This window comes from Xiphophorus couchianus, chromosome 5 (assembly GCF_001444195.1).
Source record: "Xiphophorus couchianus chromosome 5, X_couchianus-1.0, whole genome shotgun sequence".
Classification (NCBI taxonomy): domain Eukaryota; kingdom Metazoa; phylum Chordata; class Actinopteri; order Cyprinodontiformes; family Poeciliidae; genus Xiphophorus; species Xiphophorus couchianus.
This window is the reverse complement of record NC_040232.1, coordinates 7,678,747-7,699,426: the sequence shown is the minus strand read 5'-3', so window position 1 is coordinate 7,699,426 and position 20,680 is coordinate 7,678,747. Positions and strand designations below refer to the sequence as shown.

General features: G+C 35.9%; 1 protein-coding gene across 3 annotated transcripts in view; it reads left to right on the top strand.

Annotated features, from left to right (window-relative positions):
- Positions 1–1,295: 1,295 nt before the first annotated feature.
- The window catches only part of myom2a (myomesin 2a), a 33,111-nt gene continuing 13,726 nt past the window's right edge, over positions 1,296–20,680 (top strand). The window contains exons 1-16 of one of the 3 annotated variants that reach the window (XM_028018553.1): positions 1,296–1,393; positions 2,122–2,254; positions 5,691–5,783; positions 6,657–6,792; positions 8,067–8,221; positions 8,451–8,543; positions 12,079–12,167; positions 12,254–12,292; positions 12,541–12,705; positions 12,927–13,088; positions 13,211–13,352; positions 14,180–14,379; positions 14,465–14,518; positions 15,693–15,820; positions 17,409–17,592; positions 19,497–19,671. In XM_028018553.1, coding sequence (XP_027874354.1) covers positions 2,148–2,254; positions 5,691–5,783; positions 6,657–6,792; positions 8,067–8,221; positions 8,451–8,543; positions 12,079–12,167; positions 12,254–12,292; positions 12,541–12,705; positions 12,927–13,088; positions 13,211–13,352; positions 14,180–14,379; positions 14,465–14,518; positions 15,693–15,820; positions 17,409–17,592; positions 19,497–19,671 — 1,922 coding nt within the window. In that variant the 5' untranslated portion in view covers positions 1,296–1,393; positions 2,122–2,147. Of the gene's footprint in view, positions 1,394–2,121; positions 2,255–5,690; positions 5,784–6,656; positions 6,793–8,066; positions 8,222–8,450; positions 8,544–12,078; positions 12,168–12,253; positions 12,293–12,540; positions 12,706–12,926; positions 13,089–13,210; positions 13,353–14,179; positions 14,392–14,464; positions 14,519–15,692; positions 15,821–17,408; positions 17,593–19,496; positions 19,672–20,680 lie in introns of all 3 variants that reach the window. The other 2 variants (XM_028018554.1, XM_028018555.1) reach the window with 2 other exon arrangements.

Below are 20,680 nucleotides of genomic sequence, written 5' to 3'. Positions count from 1 at the left end.
ATAACATTAGGAAGAAATGCTTGGGAATCTTATCTACCTTGATGCAAAGCTACTCAACACGCTATTGGTTGGAGTTTGAAAAGTAGCCAATCCAGGAGCAGCATTTATCTTGATTGACACTGATTGGTTGAATCACCAAGAGTGGAAATAAGGATGTCTGTGGATGTTAAACTTTGTGGTAGCACTAAGACGGTTTCCAATGTGTGTATCAATTTATTTTAAGGTATATTTGGTGTTTTAACTGTTAAAATATGCAGATTTTAGAGGAAGTTTGAAGTATTCACAGATTTCAGCTGTTCAGGTTAGCTGTGGTGAACATCAGAAATGTTTCATACGTTGGTCTAAATGTGAAAGAAATTTGTGCATGTAGTCAAACATGTCTACAAAATAAGAGTCACTTACTATGCTCCCCAGTCTTGGATATTAGTACATGTCCAGAATGCTATCGCACTGGAACAGAAGCATAACTCTGTTGTTTTGTTGTTGCCGTCGCATGTTTTTCCCATACGAAATCATGAAACGACCACTTAGGGATGAAAGTTCTAGTTCCACACTTCATGCTCTCAGAGTAACAACATGAGAGGAGAACGCCTCCCAGTCCCAATCTTGCTACGTTTTTTTCCTCTAAATTAGTTGCTTTTTTGGATCGACTCAGTTCATTTGTGGTATTTTTTTAATTATAAATTGGCTTGTGTGAAATAAATAGTTGCAGAAGCTCTTGTGGAGTCTGAAGGAGAGGTCTTTCTGGAACACAAGCCTCGCTGTTAAAAATAACCTGAGTGCTGCCTGCAGGAGAACAGACTGTCTCAAGAAACCTAAAAAGGTCTCGCTAAGCTCAGAGCTTGGGGGATCTGCCAGAAAATAACATTAAACCTGTTTCTGACTTTTATTTAGAGTAATCATTTGACACAGAAACGTTTCACTTTTTATCAATCTTTCTGAAAATACTACCTTTCATATGAAAGCCAGCATTATGAGATTTAATATGCCAGTTTTATTAGTGAAGGCCGTGTTGTGTTGTTGCTTGTGTTTCACAGCTTTCTTCATGATCACATGAAAATTCAGATTTCTCCTTTAACTTTTTAAAGGAGATTTCAGCCCTAAAACATTTTAAAATTCTGGGATAAAGTCCCAGAATAAAACATACTTCTACATGATTGATGTAATGGGCAGGTACACATGCGTGTCCTTCATCTCCAAACAGCAGATTGTGAATGAAAATGAAATTTGGGGGTAAATGCTATATATAGTCTTAAGTGCATCCATACATGGGGTGGAAGGAGCGCAGCATTCCTCTGGTGAGAGGGTAATATTTTTGTTGCTATCAGCAAGAGCTTCCCAAGTGGCATTAGGCTGGTCTGCCACCGCTTTGTGCTGTTTTCAGTTTTTTGGGGTAAGTCGCTTTTGTTGATATTTTTAAATTGAGTTGCTAATTATCCTTAGGGAGAAAACGTTTTGATTTTTATTGTTCATCTGTTGTAGAAAAATTAATTTGGGGTTTAGTAAAATTTTAGTTAGCAGTGGTGTGAAATCTCACTTAAATCCTTACATGTCTGTTCTAAATACACTTGAAATTAGATTTTTTTTAATTATTGCTGGTGTTAATTGTGAATTAAATAAGTGGTTTGCAGTTTATTTTGAAAGAATAATTGGAATCTGATTACAGGCGGCTAATCTGACTGAGTGGTTTTATCAGTGGTGTAAAGCATGTATGTTGCTAATAATAAATATTCTAATTTTTTCCCTATAATTGAATCCACAGACTGTTAAAAGCTATTCATAGCTGAGCAGCACAGGTTGGAAGATCTAAACATAGGTCAAACTGCTGAATATGTACAATTTGTTGGAGTTTTATCAGTGAAATGGATAAAAGTCTATTTCTTTTATCTATTTCAGTCAGTCTGTGAGGCTGTTTTCATTTAGATTTTAGGATTTTGGCAAGAAATTAATCTTAACGACTCACTCCAGTGAGTGGAGTTGTGACCATAACGAAGAAACTTGTGAAGTTTAATGAAGTGTAAATCCTGTGGATGTAATAAATAAAGGCGGTTGCGACTGTGGTGTTGAGGTTTCTCACATGATAATCCATGTTTGGTCTCTCCCTTCCCCCGGTGCTTTCAGCCTGAGCTCCCTGACGTTTTCCTGTCATGGCTTCCAAAGTCATACCCTGGTATAAGAAGAAGGCTGTGAGCCAAGTTAAAACTGATTATGCTTATCATCACAGTAAACATGTTGTCAAGCAGCAGACAGAAAGGTATGAAGGTGAAATTTACCTGCTGCTTTGTGAAGCCGCTGCCATCGTTGCTGCTGCTTTGCCAGATGCAGCGTCCATTGTACCTTTACAATGGACGCTGCAGGAGATGTGATTCAGACTCATTTTAGGCTTTTCCGCTGCAAAAACACAAAATTACCAAGTATTTTGATTTAATTTCTTGAGCGAATATTTTGGTACCCATGAAAGAAGTTTAATAAGACAAATAAGACAAAACTAACTTCTATGTAAATTTTAGCAAGATATAGGAGGTTTTTTAAGTGAATAATTTCTTAATATTGATGAAAAACTACCAGTTCCACTAGCAGATTATTTCACGTCTTGTTATAAGTGAAATAATCTGCCAGTGGAACCAGAACTTCTATATCTATATTACGTAAGGAATTATTTCCCTAAAGCCAGCTCTTATATCTTGCTAAAAAGTTACATATAAGTTAGTTTGGTCTTATTTCAAGTGTACTAATTTATAATTTAAGGAGCTTTTTAAGGAATGCTGAATTTTGATCAAAAGTACTAGGAAATTATTTCACATAAAACATAACAAAAATGTTTTGCTATAAACAAAAAATTCTACCAATGAAACTAGTAAAATCAATATTAAGAAATTATTTACTTAAAAAATCCTATATCTTGTTAAAAAGTTTCTTCTTATTTCCGGTATTCTAATATATTTGCTCAAAAAACTAGACAAAACTCTGTAAGTTTGTGTTTTTGCAGTGAACCTGGAGTAATTTTTAAATTGCTTTCTGCTTTGAACAAATCATCTCCTTACAAAGTCATTAATGTAAACAGCTGCTGCAGTTCCACCAATATATAACCGAAGAGCCTTGATAATGGTGTTGTTTTTTTATTTCCTTAAACAAATGGGTAGTTTTTCAGATTCAATATTCAGTGTTTTATAGCAGATTCTTGTAAAAAAAAAAAAAAAACCTAGTTGAAGACCAGCTGGGTATTATTTATTTTCATGTTTCTCAAAGCTCAATAAGTAAGAAAAGTAAAAAATTGGAAAAGGTACATATGTATAATAGTTGGTAACTTTTAGTCATCTGGTTCTGTATGCTGATTAAAAAACAACGTTTTTGCACCGATTGCTTGGCCAGAGATTGAAACTGGCCAATTTTCCCTTGTTTATCTCTGATTGATGATCAATAAAATCCTGAAAGTGTGATCTATTTCCCTCTAACGCATTCAATATAAAACTAAAAGCTTAAATCATTTGTGTTCTGTAAACATCAATAGTATATACTTCTTGCACTTTAAGTTTAATAAATATGCTACCATATTCTTGAGATTTTTTTAACTTTATCATAAATTCAAAACAGGATCAAATAACATCCTGTTTATCGGAGGGCATTTATTAAATCATCTATTCTATATTGTGATAAAAATTGTTTATTTTTTGCCTCAAAACTAACCGTATTGTTGGGATTTTTTGTTTTACTGTTTTCCCACTGTTTTGTCAATGAGAGTATCAATAAATTTGAAAATATGATTAAATCCAGTGATTTTGTGCAGTTTAGTGATACAAATCAAACTTCTTTATGTGGCTTCTGTCCTAACGAAGCAAATTACAAATGGGAACATTTTTCAAGAACATTACTTGTGTTTGTGGGGCTATAATTGTTGTAACACTCAGTCGTAGCTTTATAGTAACCTAAAAACTAAGTAATTAATATTTCTTATCACTTTTATTGTTATCACAGCAGTACCACAAAATATATTATGGTTTTTATTTCCTTACATGTCACAGCTGTTTGAAGAAAGAAACCCTGAACTGTTTGACACAACTAGATTCTAATTCCATTTATTTTTGTAACAAAATAATTTTTCTGTGCTACAGATAATAATAATAATGATGAAAGCAGATAATTAAAAAGCCTGATTTAGCATTATTTTAAGCTCTCTGATAATCTAGAAGCTCTTGAGCTCAAGCCAATGTTAACTTGTGAACGTGTGATTCCTACTAATGCTCTGCTGCTTAATCCAGGTGAATTAATGAATTAATTTTTCTGCTCTGGTTTGTCAGCTAAACAGCGTAACGTTCATATGTTGATGTTTTTGGAATCTGCTATGAGGCTGTGCTAGTTTTCATTCAGTCATAAGAGGAAAGCAGAACCTTCATAAGTTTGTGCTCAAACTGTAGCAAACTGCCAGGTTTTTCTGCTTCGTTCCAGGAATATGGAGCTAAATTAGAGCCAAATGTTTTCTTAGTTTGAAAAACTAAATTATAAATTGAAAACTTAAGTAAAACCACAAGTATTTTTGGTCAAATTTCTAGTGCAAATATCTTAGTAAACTTGAAATCAGACAAAACTACCTTAAATATAGAAACTTGTTTTAAATAAATAATTCCTTAATATTGATGAAAAAGTACTTGTTCCATTGGCAGATTATTTAATTTAAGACATTTTCCCATGTTACAAATTAATTTATCTGCCAATGCAACTACATCTCGTTGCTTGTACTTGTGACAGTGCAATGACAATAAAGTTGAATTCTATTCTACTGTATTCTATTCTAACTAGTACTTTTACATCAATATTAAGTAATTATTTACTTAAAACAAGTCTTTATGTCTTGCTGAAAAGTTACATTTAAGTTAGTTTATCTTATTTCAAGTACTAAGATAGATACCACTAGAAATGAGACCAAAAATACTTTGGTGTTTTTGCAGTGTATTTTCAATTTCAAATCTGACTTTCTCTGTTACAATGTTGTTTTTCTAATTAACAAAACATCTGGTCCCGATTTAACTCAATAGTTGAAATGTAAACATAGTTACACCAGTGCTGGTGGCATATAGTTTTTAGGTTTTTCATTCAGTCAGATAAGAAAAAGAATAAAGTTTCTTTGTAGTATTTTAAGTTATTCATCTCGTCAGTTTGATCATTTAAAAGCACAAAACCCTCTTCACAAACAACAAAGTTGTTGTTCTGTTTAACATTTAAGTATTTAGTTCGAATATGTAAATATCTGCAACGCTTTGCTTTAGGTAGCCAAGTTTTTTCTAAGAATGGCTAGTTCTAGTTTGATTTTTTTTAAAATGTGTTAATTTGCTTTTTTAGGAACAAAATATCTTCCTATTTAGTACGACAGAGTTTAAGGCCCGTGCTAAGAAAAAATAAAGAATAAAGTTTTACATGAATAAATTCATACAAAAATAAAGTTGAAATAATATGAGAAAAAATTATATTTTGGAAATTAAGTCATTTTACACAAATAGTCAGAAAATTACAAGAATTAAGTTCTAATAATCAAGAAGAAAGTCATAATATTGTAACTTTATTATTAAAATACAACTTTATTCTTGTAATTTTATGATTTTAGTCTCATAATTCTTAGCGTGTCCCTAATACTCTGTCGTACTTTAGCGCCTGAAAGACTTTGTAAAAGCTCTAAAGACATCTGATCTCCGCAGGAAATCGAGCTTCCAGTCAGCACAGCAGGTGCAGACGCAGGCCACAGAGGCTATGGCAGAACCAGCCTACACCATCCCGGCTTCCCGGCAGCGGTGAGTCCATGCTGACCCCGGCTAATATCTGAGCTTATTCTAAGCTGGGCTGAGGTTTTCACTCACTAATTACTGCTCTTTAGTTCTCGTTGAGTTCCTTAAAAGGGATTTGTTGAGCAAAATTCACATTTTGCATGTTTACATATTTCTATTTTGGTTTCTACTGGTTCGAAAAACAAATCCACACAGCTGGTTTTTGGGAGTAAGTTAAGGTTCTTTGGTGTCTAGAAAATGAGCCGTAAACCTCAGGAATGTAACATCACAAATCAGCAAGCACTGCGCTGTTACTTAGCAACCCCGTTGAATCCAAGCCTGTTACCTAGCAACTCAAGATGAACTCCAGCACTTTTGGTCAGCTGGTTTTACAATCGACCAGTGTTTTGTTCTTGACTTACCATCCAGAAACCACTTGCTGCTTTCTTGTTGGTTGTGCAGGAGGCACCACCTCTACTTTTCAAAAATGTACAGTTTATAACTGCACATTTGTTTGCAGCCATTTTCAAGTGCGAGTGTAAACGTTGAGTTGGAGGGTGTGGCTGGAAGCAGATTATTTAAAGTGGCAAAAGGCCATAAAACAGCTCACGGGCAGAACTGACCAGACTGAAATCTCATTACCTAAGAATGATTTTATTCAAAAACTGTAATGAACATATTTTGTATAAACCATAAACGTATCCTAACCTGTTCTAGAAAGCATAGCAGTTTAGTACACAGAGTTCCCCATGTTCCATGTTTCCTGTTCTAGATTAATTTACTGCCAGCATTTATTTCTGCAAACTAACACTTAATTAGATCCCAGTGTAACATTAGGAATTCACTATCAAATATAATTCTACAAAGTATTCAACGCTCGTTTCGTGTGTTTGGTTTTAGGACTACTGCGGAAACCGAGGAGTACCAGAGAGTGAGTTCAAATGTGGGAAAAGGTCTGGCTGTTATTCAGGAGGAGCTGCACAGGATGAGGATTGCGACTAAAGCTCAAGTGGAAAGTATTGCGATCCAAAAAGAGGCAAGTAGTCAAGGAAACGGTAAATGGACTGCACTTAGTTAGCACTTTAATAGTCATACCGACATCTCAAGAGGGTTTTGCTCTACACTTCTTGAGTCACGTTGCTCACATTTATACAATGATACCAAGCAGTGATTGATGGTTTAGAGTTTTTCATGAAGAACAGGGAAGTGAAAATTCCCAAATTTTGGATCCCTAGACGCCCACTCTGTGTTTGGGGTTAATTTAAAAATTTTATGATGACAGTTTCTTACATTATTAATCCTACAGTTGGAAAATTCACTTGTTACAGCAGCACAGTAGCATACCTCACTGAATATAAAATTATCTAAAAATATTATAAACAACTGTAACTTCAGATAAAATGTAATAAAAATTAAATAGAAATCTGAAAATCTGGGAGATTTTTATACATAAATAAATACAAAATATGTTCTTATCATTTCTCTACTTTAAAGCTGAGTTAAATAACTTTTATTAATTTTTTTTTTTTTTTTACATATTTGTTAAAATGATCATTTTGCTATGAGGTTATAATGTGAGATAGATAATCTGTAAAAAGATCGATTTCCACCTATTTCCTGAGCTACTGTTGCTGTCTGAAGAAATGCTCCCGACCAAAAACAGCCAATCAGAGCCAGAAGGCGGGTCTTGGTGCTGTCTGTCATCCTCATGTACACGCTGCTAAATGTGCTAATGGTAGAAAGACAACAAAGTAACATACTGCTGCATTAAGAACAAGGCCCATACAAAAGAGAAAGCTGGTTTCCAGAATGATGAAAAGAAGAAGGATTTTCAAACCAGGTTATGTGAAACTGACTTTGAGAACTGGTCAAAGTTCTTAATGCAGCAGACATGTAACTTTTGTTGTTTCTTCACCATTAACACATTTACCAGCACATACACGTGGTTGATTGACAGCAATAAGACCTTCCTCCTGGCTCTGATTGGTTGTTTTTATTCCAGATATATAGCTGTGGCGGCATATCATAAAGAAAATGTAAAAATGGCTGCCATGTGTTGTTTTTATTCTTATTACTGTTGGAGAATCCAACCATCCTATCAGCCATGCAACGAAAACAGGAATACCATTTCTATAAAAGAGGAGGTATGGTTGGTTTTAGTCACTTTTTCCAATCCGTTTTTAATAAAAAGCAAAATAAATTATAGTATGAACTCATTTTAAGTGATTAGGACTCTTAGATTAAAAACAGCCAACCTGCAATCAAATATTCTCATTATTTGAATCACGTTTTACTCCAAACATTCACCAGGTGAAGGACATGATGAAAAAGAGAGTGGATTTATTGGAGGAAATTCCCAAGATGCCAGACTTCCTGGTGGCCCTTCGGCCCCACACCGTCTGGGAGAAAACCCCGGTGAAGCTGTTCTGCACTGTGGAGGGAAACCCACGGCCCATTGTTAAATGGTAGGAATGCTCACCTTTTAAAATGTTTCTGCTTCCCGTATGTGTTTCTAACTTTGAAAATTAACATTATTCCTCACTTCTGCTTAGAAATAAGAACTAAAACGTTTATTTAGGAGCTTAATGTGCATTTTGGCTGGCACTGAATCCACAACAAATGTTCAAAATATTTTTTCTGTACGTCTCCGGGATAAGAGTAAAATGAATATCTGTCATATTTGGTTGGCTTTAGGTATAAAGGAGGAGTTCCAGTCGACCCACTGAGCGCCCCGGGAAAGTACAAGATTGAGAGCAAGTATGGCGTCCACAGTCTGATCATTAGCAGGTAAGTAAATTATCAGAAAATCTAAAGAGTTGCTATAGTTTTATATGGAGCTAAATCAGTCTCAAAAAAATTCACAAAGCATACAGCAAGATTTGTAAGAAGTGTACAACATAATTGACAAATGTATAACAAAATTCATAAATCTGGACTGTGAGAGGAAGCTGGAGTCTGAAAAGAGCACTTAGATGCAGAATGACCACTAGGTCATTAGGTATTCAAACACTGGATCTTATTGCGTTCAGCAAAATTATGATGTGAAAATTATGATCTCTTAAATGGGCAGTATGCTTTACGAGGCTAAAAAAAGAAAGAAAAAAGAAAAAAAAATTTCTCAAAAAGAAATTAACTTTTTTGTGCCTTACATCATGTTATAATGTTATTCCCTCATCAAAAACATACCTGGAGTGTTGCTTTGATTCTTCCATGTGTGTTTAATCTCCTTTAATCTCCATGGCAATCATTCAGCTGTGAAAAACGCCTGGGTGGACTTAGCTCCGCCTTCACGGCGCTGCTCCTCCTCTGAGCTGCAGCTTCCAAGTTTCCTCCCTGCAGCAGAGCAGCCGTCTCCCCCCACATGGCTCCTTCAGACTAGCCAGCAGCAATTAGCAAACATCTGGTGGAACTGCACATCTGCTGAGCTTCTCAGTGCAGCCCTGGTAAAAACACTGTTAAAGGGTTAATAGAGGAGCCATGTTGTGATGACTTCCTGTAGTTTCAGAAAGCAGGAGTTTGTAAAGAGACAGAGGCTCAATTTCAAGGCGTTAAATTACAAAGTAAAACTTCTTTTAAGTCATATTTGATATATACGACATTTTTATAAGTACATAGTTACTTGATTGTTCTGTAAAATGGCATTAAGTGTCTGGAAAACACATAATACTGCACAACTAATTATTCCAACCCAACTTTTCTTTCTTTTTATTTTTTACCGTTGGTTTTTCTGAGCTGAGTTTTTCAGGAGACAGGAGATTGAAAGTTACAGATTACGGCATCGAGTTGACGGAGCCATCAGCTGTTCGTATCAAAGTGCTGACCTTTGTGTCATTCGAGACATGAATTCCTCCCTCCGCATGTGATTTCTATCCCTCTGTCTCTCACTTCCTGCTTCACTCTTTCCTTTAATCTCTTCTTCCCTCTCTGTTTGTTTTTCCCTGAAGTTTTTTTATTAACGTTTTACTCAATGTAAATAAAAAAAGATCGTATTCATGACGTGAAAACAAGTAAGAACAGAGTTAGATAGAGGAGTGACTTTATGCTGCAGCAGCTGAGAAAGAGGATCGTCTTAAAATAGTTCTGTCTTGAGTGAAGGTCACATTTCTTCCTTCTATAGAGGGAATGCACTTGATGTCATGGCAGATTGTCTGGTCCTTAAGTTTCGCCCTCAGGGTGGAACGAAGACCCTTGACTCAGTGTTGGCAGCCTAAAAACAGAAAAATACAGAAGCTGGAAGATCTGTTGTTGGATCAGCTGTAAAATGAATCCAGAGATTTTTTTTTAAAGCTGCCAGAATTAAAAAAAGAGAAAGTGCCAAATGGATTAAAGCTGTAACAAGCCTCTGATTTGGATGTTTTAGGGTAAAAATAGTTATAAAAACATAAACCTGATCGGGTGACTAGCCACTCCTGTACACAAGCGCAGGAAAAAAGTTTCCCTGCCAACTTATAGTGTCATTGGAAAAACTAAGTACACCCAATGAATGAATAGCTTCAAGTCGTTCTATTCTTATCGTCTTTATTAGTTTCTGAAATTATTTTTGGTTTACTGTTTCTGTTCCAGTTTCCTCCAGTTCATTAAGATTTGAAAAAATGTCGTTTATATGCAGCTCTGCTCAGTTTCACAACATTTCCATCAGGTTCACATCCGGACTTGGACATTAACAACATTTTGATCATTTTTTTAAGATTTCGAATGAGCGGAAAACTGATAGGGAGATCAATAAATGGAAACATGCAAACAGAGAGAATGAAAAATTCATGCAGAAAGCACCAAGCAGGGATTTAATCCCTGAACCGTTTTTTTTTTTGCAAAGCAACAGTTCCTCCTGCACCACTGAAGCCCAAAAAGGAATTTTAATTAATAGAATATATATTAAAAACAGAACTAAAACAGTGAATTTGGAGGAAATGATCTGAAAGAGATAAATAGACAATAAAAATATTTAAAGTTTTGTATCAGCAACATTATATACTTGCATACAATGATGCCATAATGCAGTAGTGTCCAAACTTTTTGCACTGAGGGCCAAAATCCCCAAGCTGAAAATATTCAGTGGCCAAAATTTTATTTCTTTTTTCTCCCAATTAAAAGCAATATTATTGTGAATTATTTCTCTTTTACCTTCACAATAAGTAATGTCACTGCCTTGATGACTTCTTATCCCTGGTGATCTTACGGTTCATTTAACACAATGTGATTTATTTCAAGAGTTTATTCCTGTGGATTCTGTGTTTTTCAACTTTCTGAAGATGCTATGACTCAAATCATTACTGACTGAATCCTAAGCTTCTCAACTCGTCCTCCGGACTCTGAGACCTGGATTTCCCAATAAAATGCAAAATGTGCTTTCTGCTTGCATTTTGGACCTCTGAGCCAGTTTTTCACTTCTATTGTTGATTCTGCTTCAAGAGTGAGTTAACATGTGTGTTAAAGCTCAGGTCATAACCTAAAAAATATATAATCTGTAATAAAACAGCATTTTATTTGTCCAAGATGGCATTTCATTTACAGATTCATCTTTGTTTGGGTTACATTTTCTGTAAGAAAAGATAAACAAAATTATGGCTGGAACAATTAATCCTGATTAATTGATTTTAGAAATGTAATATTTTAACGTCTTTGGATTTATATGACATTTTTTAAGTCTATAGAATGTTTTTAGTTTATTCCCACCCTGTAAAAAAATGACTCTATTTACAGTAAAACATTTTTACAGTGCAGCAATGAAAGTAGGAATTATTTCTTACAACCTTCATGGGTGTGCCAAAATCTGTTTTTGGGTAAAAACATGTTGTGGCATGACTAACAACAATAATAATAATAATAAAGCCTAAATTAAGAAAAATCTTTGTGTTAACATTTTCCATTTAATATATAAAGTTTCCATGGAAAATATCATACAAAAATAAAAAGTATCTGTTGACCAAATTTGTGCCATTCCTGAATTGCAGTCAGGAGCCACACAAAATTAATTCAAGGGCCGCAAATGGCCCCTGGGCCACAGTTTGGACACCTCTGCCATAATGTTTTTGTGATATGACGGTCCAACTATTCCTACACAAACACAAAAGGTCCTTTTCTTCTTAACTATAAACCTTATAGTGTGCAGTTCTGTTTATTTTGTATATCTCATTTTACGTGTGTGTAGTGACAAACAACAATTAATTAAATCCATAGAGAAAGTCCACATCTATCCCAATACGGTTTTTAATTCATTACATATGAACACCAAATTCAAATGGGGACATTTTTTTTTCATATATTTCTAAAGTTGATTTGATAGATGTATTTATTCTTTACTGTGTTTGCTTGTCTGTAGGTGTGTAGTGAGTGATACTGCAGAGTATAGCGCCGTGGCAACCAATCAGCATGGCACAGCTACCAGCAAGGCCATGGTTACTGTAAAGAGTAAGCTTCTCCATGACGCTTTCTTTTTCATAGTCTTGATGCACGGAGCCGGTGTTGCACTGATCGTAACTTTATGTTGTTGACAGGACCATCAGGAGCTGGAGAGTCCTGCCAGCTTGGTCTCGGTAAGATTACACTGTTATAAATACAAGCTGGTAGTAATAAATTATTAGTAGCAATAAATGTTTCTATGTGCTGCTGTGGGGCTGAAACTAATGGTCACAGTCAGAATCATGATAAAAAAATAGTTCTAATTCTGGTATTAAAGTCAGATTTCAGTCAGACTTCAGTGGCCCTAATGTTGTCCCAGAGATGTGAGTTCAGAGGTTTTAAACATTCTTATGGTGACCACTTCCTGTTTGTCCCGGTCCAGTCCCCCATCTGACTGAGATCCATCCCAGTAAGCTTGAAGTCACCCTGCTGGAGAGATTCCCAGTGAGCTTTGGGGTGGAGGGGAGCTCCATCAGACTCTCCTGCACCATGGTGGTGGTTCCTGACCTGCCCAACGTACCACCGCTGGCCCAGTGGTACCGAGACGGTCAGACAAATACCCAACCGTTATCCATCCGTTAAACTATCCATCTGTTAAACCATCCATCCATCCATCTGTTAAACCATCCATCTATCCATCCATCCACCCACCCACAATTTCGTCTTTCCCCTTCATTCATTAAGTCATTTTGTAGTTTTGGACATTCATTCATTCATTCATTCATTCAATAGTTCATGTTTTGGTCATTCATTCATTCATTCCCACAGACACGCTGTTGAAACCCAGTAACCTGGTGGAGATGTCAGTGGGTGGAGGAGCAGCGTCTCTGACTCTTCCTCAGCTGGCCAAAGACGATGAAGGACTCTACACCCTCCGGATCTTCACGAAGGACGGCACTGCTGAGCACAGCGCCTACCTGTTTGTCTCAGGTCAGACATTACATACGGGTAGCGTAGCTTTAGCTACGTCAAAGCTGTAGCTCCTGCTCTGAGTTTCAGTCTATTCCATCTAACTTCATGCTTATACTGGTCTGTTTTAATTTGTTTTCTAGATGCTCCTGCGTCTGTGAAAGGAGCTCCTGGAGCTCCGATGAGCGTCAAGGCGTATGACGTCAACTCGGATTACGTCCTGGTTGCCTGGAAACCCCCCAACACAGTCAACGAGGCACCAATCACCGGATACTTTGTGGATCGGTCAGTCAGCAGCCGGAAGCACTCCAGGCTCTCTCTCAATAGACGTTGGCACTCCAGCTAAATATGTAGCATGCTAACTAAATATTTAGCTTCAAACAAATTATTTAGATCAGAGATAGATATTTAATTTGAAGCTAAATATTTTGCTTGCTAACTAAGTGCATAGTTTCAAGCTAAATATTTACCTTCCTATGTTAATATTTAATTTGGAGCTAAATATTTAATTTGAGGCTAAATGTTTACATTGTAGCTAGGTATTTAGCAAAGAAAATATTCAGCTTGTAGCTACCAGGTAAATCTTTAGCTTGAAGTTTAATCTTTAGCTTGCTAACTATGAAGCTTTCTAGTTTAAAGCTAAATATCTAACCTCCTAAGTAAATATTTAGTTTGGAGCTAAATGATTAATTTGATATGTATAAATTAAAGAATAAAAAATCGCTGAAAAATGAAAACCCATTTCTTTCTCCTAAAACAATCTTAATCCAAATTTTTAATGTTGATTTTTGGCCATGTACCTTTAAAAACGACATTCCATAGTTCATAGAGTTTTGCATTTGTTGACTGTAGATGTTTTCCTCACAATACGTAAAATGTTTTGCTTTTTTTTTTAAAGTTACTGTGTGCTGCAGGTACTGCACAGTTTTTGTGAATAAAATTATAATTCACTTTTTTAAGCATTGTTGTAGGGAGCTATTCCTAAAACAAAACTTTGACCTCACCAACCAAAAGAAGATTTTGGATCTTTAAGTTTGCCAATGATGGTGAAAAACCATCAATAATAACACTCTTAATATTTTTGTCATGTTGTCTCCTGTTCTGTTGCGTAGCTGTGAAGCTGGCACTGACACTTGGGTCCAGTGCAACCCGGCACCCGTGAAGGTCTGCAAATACCCGGTGAGCGGCCTTGACGTCGGCCACTCCTACTACTTCAGAGTGAGAGCCGTGAACAGCGCAGGCATCAGCAGACCGTCACGCAAGTCTGGCAAAGTGACCGCCATCGACGCCGCGGAGAGTCAGCGCCTGCAAGGTACCGACGAAGGTAAATACAGCGAACGGGGAAGGAAGACGTCAGCGGATCCTAATGGATGTTTTATCCTCCTTTCCAAAACCAGTGATAAAAATTGAAGGGAAATATGACATAGTGATCAAGGATGATGAACTGGAAGGTACAGTAGTGCACAAAGACTGGTCTTTGTGCAGAGTGTGGCTCTCCTTTTTAATCTAGAATAATTCATACTTTCACCGAATACTAACCCATTCCCATTGTTCCACACTGCCATGGAATAACCACAATAAAACAACATTTCTTCATCTTTAAAATCAAACTGATGGCACTCTAGTTTCTGTTATATCCTATTATCTGCGTACATCGTGATCAGCAAAAGCAACAGGGTTAGAAAAATGTCTCAGGCTTGGACTGATAACAGTAGCAAAGTTTAAAGTTGTGCTTTGTTTTACACCTACTTTCTTTTGGTCTTATGCTGTTTTATCTCCTTTAAGGAACTGTCTTCCAAAACATAGCCTTTTATTTGCCTGTTTTCTGTAGACCCATATTTAACCATAACTACAGGGGAATCTGGAGTAAGATGAGACATTTCTCATATTTAGACCTAGGATTTCTCCAGATGTTTTTGTGCACCAAACCAACCACTTGGTCCATCTTTTCCTGCTAGTATCTTACCTTGTGCTGGGAGATGCTGGATTGTTTCTGTGGTCTGTTTGTCTAGGATTTTGTAGATCTGTTCTTCTGTTCCTCTTGTTGCATCGCCCTGCATAGTTCTTCCTTCAGACCTGACCTCATTGGTAGGTTTTGGTCATTTCTGTCTCTGGTGGTTTGTTGGTGGTTAAACTCTTTTTAGTATTCTTTGAATTTCTAACAAATTAATTTTTTAACTGAACGTTGGATTCTCCCACTTGTTTTCTTTCAGCTTTTCTGTTCACACTTTAATAGAGTGTTTAATTTTTTACTAAGCCTGATTACTGTTCATTCTCTACCCTACGCCAATAACTCGAAATACTGACCATCAAATTAAAGTGAAAATAACACACACAGGATACAGACAGGGTTGTTGTTGGAGTCCTGCATTCCTTCTAAACAGTAAATCCAATTTAGACCCTTACTGAGACTTTAAATCTTTTACACACATGAGACAGGTGGTGTTTATTCCTTAAAATAATTAAATAAATGTAATTATTGAGGGCAGTTTTCTCCTCTCTGTTGGAGAGAAACTGAAAATTTTAGTAACAGAAAATCTTAGCAAAGCCTTCGTACTGTGGGACTCCTGCAATGGCTTCTGCTGTGTGTGCTTTGAACCTGAGAAGCATTCACTCCCGATCTAGGCTACGTAACTATCCCTGGCGAGCCCACGGACGTGCATGCGTCAGAGATTTTCAAATTGTACGTGGTGCTGAGCTGGAAGCCTCCCAGCCCTCGCGGACGAGCTCCGCTCTGGTACATCATTGAAAAGGTGCGTGTTGCTTCACCGTTTGCCCTTTATCTTTATCAGTAGACACCAAGTAACATCTTTGCTGCACAAAACAGAACCGTAAACCTTCACTTGTCTAAACTGTTTAAAGCTGCAACATATAACATTTATTACTTTTTTTTTTACATATTTAAAAACTGTTAACATGTCGCTACTGTATAATATGAGACAGATAATAGGTGAAAAGATCAATCTCCTCAACCTTCTTACTGAACTATTATTGGCACCACTTGCAACCAAAAACTACCAGTCAGAGCCAGGAGGAGGGGCTTAACGCTGTCAATCAATCCCATGTACTTGCTGCTCAATGTGCTAATGGCAGAGATGCAACTTAACGTGACAGGAGGAGAAAGGCTGCCATACTCCAGGAATCGCGCCTGTCAATTTAAGGATGCTTATCGGTCCCCTGAAAACGATAAAAACCCAGATATTATCATCAGTTAATAAAATTCCCCCGGTTCAAATTTGAAAATTGGATGTTGCTGCTAGCAGTTAGGTTTAGTCAACAACTTGGAAGTGAGAACGTTGCACAACATAAATAATCACCTGGTCACGATTCGCTAAATAACGCTGGGTTACAAAAACATATTTTTTGACGTTGTCTATGTTTTTTCAACTGAATTGGGAATATTTTCCGCCGCTGAATCCAAAAATGACATCCATTTTTCTCAATCAGGTCAGGTTTTTATTCTAATTTGATTTAGAGAAATCTAATCTTTTGACTAAATTGATTGCATTTTTGTGACATTAGCAGTTCATTTCCGTTAATTTTTCTCATCCAAAATAGGTTTTAGGAGGAAAAAAAAGTTTTCTAACAGAGTATCTTAGTTAAATGTTATAAACTTGGATTTCTGTAAACTTGGATTTCTGTAAGTCCTTGTAAATTGAACATTATGTCTTCATTGTGTAAAATTCTCCATCTCTTTTCTGTCCTGCTGGAATCTCTCCTCCTGCTCATCACTCATTGATTCCAGATTCTCAGGAAACCGATCCACATGTGAGAACAAGTCATTCATTTTGATGCTCATGATGCCTCCATAGTTCAGGAAGTTGGCCTGATTGAGCAAAATCAATGTGACTTTTGGATTCAGCACATCAAAATTACCCTAAACAGTTGATAAAACCCAGACAGGTTTTTGGCTGTTGACCAGTGTAATAAAACATAATTTAATGAAGCTTCAAGGCAGATAATTTTCCTTAAGGAACTTTAATAATCAAGGTACCAGAATCATTCGAGGAATCGTTAGTTAAGACCCGCCTCCTGGCTCTGATTGGTTGTTTCTAGTTAGCACTGGAAGCTCAGTTTTTACACAGATTGTCTGTTTCATACCATACAGTCACAACATGGTGACAGTTTCAACAAATACGTAAAGAAAACAATTTTTTTTAATAAAAGTTGCAAACTGCAGCTTTAAGCGTCTAGTGGAAGCTGGAAACATCACAGTAATGGAAATAGTTCCCGTCTGTTTTGATTTGTCCAACAACCTGAGCTGTTAAAGCGTTCATTAAGTCTCTGTGGGTTAAAGTTTTCATGGGAGCTCTACCATCTATGCCTCCCTCCTCCCCACAGTGCTTAGCAGGCACTGGAGCGTGGCAGCGGATCAACACAGCCGTCAAACTGCACTCGCCCCGTTACCCGGTTTTTGATTTGCAAGATGGGCAAAAGTACCAGTTCCGAGTCTTTTCCGTCAACATGTACGGCTCCAGCGAGGCCTCGGCGCCTTCGGAGCCCATCCAAAAGGTCGATGAGGATGGTAAGAGCAGCCAGTTTTAAAGTATGACAAATACGAATCTCTCACACAGAAAAATACAAATCCCCATTCATTCATTCATTCATTCAGCCTAGTTTGTGTGTGTGTAATATTTTATTAGTGTATATGTGCAATTTTAGTCTTGTGTGTGTGCGAGAGAGAAAGAAAATGCATGCTCGCGCAATATTTTATTGGTTTATATGTGCAATCTTAGTCTTTTATGTATGCGTGTGAGAAAAATAATTCTAGTCGTGTGTGATATTTTATTAGTGTATATGTGCAATTTTAGTATTTTGTGTGTGTGTGTGTGTGAGTCTTTAGTAATGTGTGAGAGACAAAACATAGTTTTTGTCCTAAACGGCCCCTCAGATCATCTCACCAGTTTGTGTCTCCACAAATTCAAACAGAGTTTTATAGAAAAGCAGCATCGTGAAATTATTATTTTATTTTTGTTAACAAGTGTCGTTTGTAAAGTTACACAGTCAATATTTTGGGTTATTTAGTATGTCATAAGAGAAAGGAAAAGGGGGATGCATTTTTCAAAGTCTCTTTCTCACCTTAATATTCATTCATTTATAAATGTCACAATTTCAATCTAAATATTTAATTTATTATCTAGTTTAGAAACTAAACTGTACCTTCAAACAAAAATATTTAGTTAAATAAACCGCATATGTAGTTTACAAATGAAATATTTAGATTGCTAAGAAAGTATGTAGCTTTGTGCTAAATATTTTGTTTGAGGCTAAATATTTACATTGCTAGCTAAATATTTAGCTTTAATAAATATTTATTAATTAAATAAATATTTATTAAAATAAATACATATTTTAAAGCTATTATTTAGCTTTAAATGTTATTTAAAGCTAAATAATATTTAGCTTTAATAAGTATTAAAGCTAAATATTTAGCTTTAACTAAAAGATAAATATTTAACTTTAATATAAATATTTAGCTTTAAGCTACATATTTTGTTTGAAGCTTAATCTATAACCTGCTAAATAAATGCTTAGTTCGAAGCTGAATATTTATGTTCAAAGTAAAAATATTTAGTTTGGAGCTAAATATTTGGTGTGAAACTAAATATTTAGCTTTCAAACTAAATACTTAGTTTGAAACTGTGAAATGTATAGTTAAAAGAATAATATTATGAAAACAATGACCGAAAAATTAACTCTTATTTTTTTCTTCTTAACCCAAATTACTGCTGTTAATTTTTGACTGTGCAACTTTCAACATAACACAACACAACCCCATAGTTTGTAGCTAAGAGTTTTCCATTATTTAAATGTAAATATTTACCTCACAATATGTAAAATGTTTAAGCTTAGCCAGTTTTTTTATTTAAAAAGTGACTGTTGTTGCAGGTATCGAGCTGCCGGTTGGTATGTATGAATGAAATCATAAATCACTTTCATGCATAGTCTTGCACCTTTAATTTAAATCAATAATGACTATTCTATTGTGTTCTGTTTTTGATGCACTCTTTCAGTTTGCTGTTAAAGCACCAATGTCTCCGTCTCCCACTGTGTTGATGTAAATGTCTTGGAAAAACAAAACCACTCACTTGTTTCACAAAATAAATTGTCTCAGTTTATTTCACTAAAAACACAATAAAAACTTTACAAAGAGTTGTTCATTTGACTATTATCTTGAAGAAGTTGTAAGCAGGTTATATAATGTCTCATGTCTTAGATTATTGTAAAATTGTTCTCTGTCCTTTTTTAACTCAACTTCAGTGACTTTAAACATGATTTTAATGTAATCAGTGTGACTTTTATGTATATTTTTTGTTGATTCAGAATATTTGGTTCAACATAACATTTTCCATTTGACTCCAAAGTTAATTTAAATGCATTCAGTAGATAGATCCTGACCTCTTTAACAGATGTTTTTTTATTAAACAGGCGTTCCCTCGGCTCCGGGGCAGATTGTTGCCACCAGAAACACCAAGTCCTCTGTGTTTGTCCAATGGGAAGCTCCAAAACATCTGAAAAGCCTGCTGGGTTATTACATCGACGGCCGGGTTGTCGGAGCCAAGGAGTGGTTCCCCTGTAACCACAAACCGTTCAGACATAACAGGTGAGACGTGCTGGGATCTGAACGGCAGATCAGTTCCAGTTCTCACTGCTGGGAGAGATTTCTGAGGTAAAAAGTTGTCTTTACCTGAGGTCAAGCAAATTTGTCACATTAACATGTTTTCCTGCTGTGTGTTGACATAAGCAGCCAATCACGTAAACACAGAATGTTGATGATGTTTTTACAGTAATTTCTAATTCCCATTGTTGCTGAATGTAACAGCAGGGAACGTTTTGTTCTGCTTTTGTTTTGTTTTGCTTTTTTTGCTAGTTACATTCCCACACTCCTGCTCTCCTGAGGCGCTACCCAAACGCCAAACTGGGCCAAAAGTTTGAAAAGAACATCGAGTCCGAAAGAGAAAATTCAAAATACTTTTTCAGTTTCAATGTTTTGCTTTTTGGACAAACTTTAGGTTTGTCCAAAACTTTTACACCACAGTCCAAGACTGGACCAAAAATTAAGTGGGCCCAAGACAGAGGCCTGGTGTTCCCCTCTTATTTTATCGGTAAAATTTGACATGATTTAAAAAATCACTGAAGTTTCTGATTAAGAGCTGAACTACTGAGAGATTCCTACCAAACTGTAAAGTCTGTAAATTAAGACGCCTTGATCAAAAGGGTAACTCAGTGTTTCTAATATTTGCTCTGGGACTAGTGGTGAAACTCGATTAAAATTGTTAATTTAATTAATTACAGAGGCTGTAATTAATTAATCAGTTTAATGGAAAACCAGATATTGACAAAAATAATTTTCAACTCAACAGCCATTTGCTGCTAAATTATTGAAGAAATAGACGTACAAGCAACAACAAATATTTTTGTTGTTTAACCATAAAGATATTTGTTGTTATAATCTTATTTAGGTTATTCAATCATCAGATTGGTGCAAAGAGCTATTATAATCATCCAGATTTCAAAATGTTTCAGAAAAATCTCATCATTCATGTAACCTCTGAAAAAACACAAATTTAGAAATGTGAACTGTGGTCGCTGACGTCTGTGCTGCTGCTACA